This window comes from Vollenhovia emeryi, unplaced genomic scaffold, assembly GCF_000949405.1.
Source record: "Vollenhovia emeryi isolate VEMERY1.0 unplaced genomic scaffold, V.emery_V1.0 DF940265.1, whole genome shotgun sequence".
Classification (NCBI taxonomy): Eukaryota; Metazoa; Arthropoda; class Insecta; order Hymenoptera; family Formicidae; genus Vollenhovia; species Vollenhovia emeryi.
Genome location: NW_011966101.1, coordinates 1 through 5,615, shown reverse-complemented (window position 1 = coordinate 5,615; position 5,615 = coordinate 1). Strand labels below are relative to the sequence as shown.

At 44.5% G+C, this 5,615-nt stretch overlaps 1 protein-coding gene across 1 annotated transcript in view; it reads left to right on the top strand.

Moving 5' to 3' along the window:
- The window catches only part of LOC105556172, a 1,575-nt gene extending 1,212 nt beyond the window's left edge, over positions 1–363 (top strand). Inside the window, exon 2 of the mRNA XM_012003250.1 lies at positions 172–363. Coding sequence (XP_011858640.1) covers positions 172–363 — 192 coding nt within the window. The remainder of the gene's footprint in view (positions 1–171) is intronic.
- The last annotated feature ends 5,252 nt before the right edge of the window (positions 364–5,615 follow it).

The following is a 5,615-nucleotide window of genomic DNA, read 5'->3' as shown; positions in this document are numbered from 1 at the left end:
TGAGCAACGTAAAACTCTATCTGAATTCGAAATGTTATCCATACGATGATATGAATCTGGATTTCGATAAAAACAAATGGTCGAGTCTGTATGATGCGTTTTCGCGGTTCCGGAAGAGCTATTTCTGAAACGAGGTTCTTATGCCCGGTCTCACTACCGACAATTTTCTAGAACAAGGACCGTTTGTCATCGATTGCTCCCGACAAAACGTCGGAGTCGGTCAAGAGCGCGACTGTGGACGTAAGATTGGAATTTGAGTGTAAGGCGAATGTGCCAGTAAATACCACTGCGTACTGTCTCATCATACATGATCGTGTGGTTCAGTACAACCCGCTGACCAGCGTCGTGCGCAAAATTCCCTAAGTACTACATTTTGGATACAATGGTTTCCCCTCTTTCCAATACAGTTTAGAGGGGATGAAACGATTTAAAATCTACTATGTATCAAGAGCAACCGCAGTATTCCTCCTTCTCTCGACGTCTTCAATCATGTCCATACCGACGTTTGTGGACCTGCAAGGCTTCGTCGTCAGCGGTAACTGTGTTGTGAAGGAATTTGCCGCTCTCCGAGAGGGACGCGTTCTCTCTCACTACATTTTCACATGTCCCGTACCATGGAGGCTTCTCACCAAAGCGGAGCAACATCAGGCATCCTGGTTGATTGCAAATCGTCATGGAGTACGATGGGAAGACGGAATGATTCCATACAGCATGGCTAGAAGTCTGATTACAACGGCTGTGGTCGGCATGGAAGATGATGACGATCTTTTCCCTTCCCCCCTTATTGTAGTTTTAAGTAATGTATTTTCTTGTTAATTTTCTACAAAGGGTTTCAGGCGGTTTACGTGCACTCGTAGGCTTCTTCGCCCCATTTTTATTGTGTAATTTATTTCCGAGTGCTTTTCTATTACAACGTATGGACCTATCCATTGAGGATCTAGTTTTTTCGAGCGTCCTCTCCTTACGGTTTCGTCGTGTAGGAGTACCTTTTCCCCTACTTTAAACTCTACAGTTTTAGTTCGTTTGTCATATTGCGTTTTTGCTTTTTCTTTCTTGACTATTAAGTGTTCGTTCGCTGTCTGTTGCGTATCTCGCATTCTCTCGCGTATTTCTTGCGCGTAGTCATCGTACAAGTACGTCTGTCGCGGCGGTTGAGTCAGGGCCGTAGGTAGAGTCGCTTGGTGCCCGTATATCAATTCGTGTGGAGTGTATCCTGTCGCGCTATGTGGCGTTGTGTTATATGTAAACATTGTGTACGGGATCCATTCATCCCAATCACTTTGATCCTCGTATATGTAGTGTCGCAAGTACTCTGCAATAGTGCGATGCGATCTTTCCAGAGCTCCATTGCTTTCTGGGTGGTAAGCCGTCGTCTGGATCTTTTTTATTTTTAATAATTTGCACGTACTCTTGAATACGTCGCTTAGGAAATTGGTACCTTGATCGGTCAGTACCTTTTCGGGTATGCCGTGTTCTAAAATTATCGTCGTTACGAACATTTTTGCGACCGTGACTGCTTCCTGATTCGGTATGGGGATTGCCTTACTAAATTTCGTTAGACTGTCTTGGAACGTCAATAAGTATTTGTTTCCCTGAGTAGTCGTTGTCAACGGTCCTACAATATCTAAGGCACATTTTTCGAATGGCCTATCTGGTGTGTCTGTTACCACCAGTGGTACCTTATTCTTCGTGACAATTTATTTTTCTGGCACTTTTCGCATTTTGAGATGTGCTCTTCCACATCCTTCGTTAACCCTTTCCAATTATGAGTCAACCGAATTCTTCGTATGGTGCGGACCACTCCGATGTCCTCCCACAGGCGCATCATGGTATTCATACAGTATTTTCTTCTTTTCCTCTTCTGAATATTCGCGTTCCGTCGTTGTGTCGGTTTCTTCGACGGTATTTACGTCAGCAACGTGTCGGCTGAGCGCGTCAGCATTTTTGTTTATCTCACCTGCCTTGTGTACGATTACGTAGTCGTACTCTTCTAATTTTAATCGCCACCTTATTAGGTGCGATCCTAGATCGTTTACACTAAATAGCCACACTAGAGATTTGTGGTCTGTGACTATCGTGAATTTCGTTCCGTATAGGTACGGTCGGAAGTGTTTGACCGCCCATACTATGGCTAGCAATTTTTTTTCCGTAGTGCTATAATTTTGTTCGGCTTTATTTAAGACTCGACTCGCGTATGCTATTGGTCTATCTTTTTTCCTATTTTTCCCTGCGATAATACTGCTCCAATCGCATGATCGGATGCATCAGTCGTCACCATAAACAGCTGTTCGAAATCGGGATACTGCAGAACGGGCGCTGTCGTCAACTTTTCTTTTAAAATATCAAACACTTGTTGTTGCTCTTGCGTCCACTCAAATTTTGTTCCCTTCTTCAGTACATTTGTCAAGGGTTTTGCTATTTTAGAGAAATTTTCTATAAATCGCCTATAATATCCTGCCAGTCCGATGAAGGTCTGGATATCCTTTTCTTTTTCTGGCGTCGGAAACCTTTTAACTGCTTCTAATTTTGTTGGATCCGGGAGGATTCCGTTATCTGTTATCTTGTGTCCGAGGTACGTCACCTCTTTTCTTAGGAATTCGCACTTGTCCGGCTGTAATTTTAGATTATTCTCTCTTAGCCTTTTTAATACTTCAACGAGTCGTTTGTTGTGTTCCTGTAGACTATGCGCATATATGACTATGTCATCTATATATACGAGACACTTGAGTTCCTGTAATCCGGTTAATACGGCATTCCTTACTCTTTGAAACGTAGCTGGTGCCTTTTTTAGACCAAATGGCATTCTATTATATTCGTAGTGCCCATGTGGAATGGAAAATGCTGTTTTTTCCTTATCAGCTTCCTCCATTTTTATTTGGTGGTATCCCGAAGCTAGATCCAGCGTCGAAAAATATTTTGCATTTCCCAACTGATCTAATATGTCCGTCATGTTTGGTATCGGGAACGAATCGCCTATTGTCAGGTCGTTTACCTTTCTGAAATCGACTACGACTCGTAGTTTCGGTTTTCCTAAGGCGTCCGCTTTCTTCGGGACCACTAACAGTGGCGCATTCCACTGACTCGTGCTATGTCTTATTATGCCGTTCTTCAGCATTTCTTGCACTTGTCGGTCTACCTCCTGCTTGTGCTTTTCCGGTAGGCGATATGGTCGCACGTTGACCGGGGAGCTATTTGCCTGCGTAGCAATTTTGTGCTTTACAGCTTCCGTACAAGTCAGGGGTTCTCCGTTCATGTGAAATATATCACTGTACTCTGTGCAAATGTCGATTATTGATTTTCTTTCCTCGTAGTTTAAATGTTCCGTGCGCAATAGCTCGGTTACCCTTTTGCTTCTTGGAATTTCTCCGTTTACACACTCTATATGTATGTGTCACGTTGATTTCTTCGGTCTCGCTTTGAGTGACTTCCTTTATTGTTACTTGCGGCATCGGCATCTCTATCACCGCGTCTGTAGTATTTAAAATGCTTGCTGCGCATATAAAATTTTTTGGTTCCACCAGGCAATTTCCTATGAATACCCCTGGTCGTGTTTCCTCGGCTTGTATTATGCCGATCATATTCTTATCAGTAGCCACTTGTATGATCGTTTCACTTCGTGGGTTTAGTGCTATTTTACAGTACGGGTACAGTTTTAAGACTTGCTCCTATTGTTACCTGTTTTCTTCCGTAGTCGCATTTAGCCTTTTGCTTCTTTACAAAATCGACTCCAATGATTTCATCATATTCCATTGGGAAGTCATCCTTCACGACATACATGGCGTGTTTTATTCGTGCTTCTTTCAGCTTTATTGTCGCGTTGATTTTTCCTAAGGTCTTTACCTTGCGACCTGTTATGCCTGTTAACGTTATTTCGTTTTCTTCGATTAGCGTTTCGCCCTTTAAGTGCTTCACTTTAATTAGTGATATTGCGGCACCTGTGTCAAATAGCATGCTCTTTTCCTCGCTTCGTTTCCTGAATGGGCAGGTTAATCAGATCTAAACCCGTGTTACGTCTCGGTGTATCTTTCACGTGTGCAACCTGATACTCGAGCGCGCGGCGCTTCTTCTTTTCATCCTTCTATCGTCGTCACTGCATGCCGCTGAGTTGGCGCTCTTTTCTTTGTAGTTGTTACGCTCATCGTTGTTCCTTTTCGCTTTTCCGTGTGAGTAATTGTCTTTAGCGTATCTCGCGCTATTATTTTCCAATTTCCCGTGCAACTGCCAGCATTCCTCTTGGACGTGTCTCGGTTTTTTGCAATATTTGCAGTGCTTCTCCACCGCATTTACTCTGGGTGTCGTCTCGGGTTTCGGCAGCTGAAAACGATTCCGGGTTTTCCGCATGTGTGACATGTTACTTTTGTTTTATTGTCTTTCGGCTGCGAGTTTGCATAGCCGTTTCTATACCGTGCCGTTTCCTTCGGACTATTAAATTTTTCCTCGGCACTTGCGCCAGCTATGGCGTCTTGCATGTTCTCGTAGTTTCGGGCTCTGACGAGCAGTTTTATTTCGTCTCTCAGTCTCAGCTGGTAATTTTGCAACGCTTGTTGCTTTATCGTCTCCAAGATGCCCTGTTTTACCCCTGACGGGCGACATATGTTTTCTGTCATGGACTCGAATAATTCGTTAGCCAACTTTTCGGTCCGTAGTCCAAATCCTTACGCGGTTTCTCCCGTTTTTTGCTTCAACGTGTTGAATTCAAGCTGCAAGTGCGTAGTGCTCTTCTTACTTTGATAGCACACGACTAATTCTTCTTTTAATTGTTCAAAATCTCTAATCTCTCTAGTGCGAAAGTCTGTCAAGGCTCTGCCTTTCAATTTAGTGTACAATACGCCTTCTAATAGTGCTCCTTCGTCGAGTGGATCGATACTTTTCACTGCGTAAGTTATGACACGTAAAAATTCTTGAAGTTTGCTTGAGGTTCCATCGAACGGGGGAATCGAGTTTCGTGCTTTCTTTAGGGACATGTATCTTCCGTTCGTGCTGCGTTCTCCCGGCTGACCGGAATATTGTGCAGGCGATGTCAATTGGTTCGGTGATCTTATGTCATCGTCACGTCTGCTGGTGTTTTTTACCACGGTCTGTCCCGGGTCGCGTATTCGTTCGCGATCTTGGATTTTACTTATCTCTATCCGCATGTCGCGTATTACGCTTACTAATTCGGACTCTGTAGCTCGTATATCGTCGTTTTGCGCGGTGGGCAATACTACCCCGCTTTTAAACGGTGTAATGTCTCTGTTAGCCCCGGGTAACAACCCTAACGCTTCGTCTATTTTTTGACCGACTGCGTTCGGATCCGTTCCTGTCGCGTGCGCCATGTCCCGTTGTTCTTTCGAATCGGGTTTACCTGTCGCGATTGAATTTAATGCGGACTCGTGCTTATTTACTAGGCTATCTGCCGGACTGCTTTCCGGTTCCGTATCGGAAATCAGAATCACTTTATGCGAAGTCGCGAGTTCCTGATTCAGTGTGACCAGCCGTGAACGTTAGCACGGACGGTGCCGCGGCGGTGGGGATGGAGTGGGGATAGTCGGTCTGCGCGCGCACGCTCGCACACAAGCAACACGTCGTAGCCAAGCGTCGAGCGCACACGTTTTTACGACGTGTTGCTTGTGTGC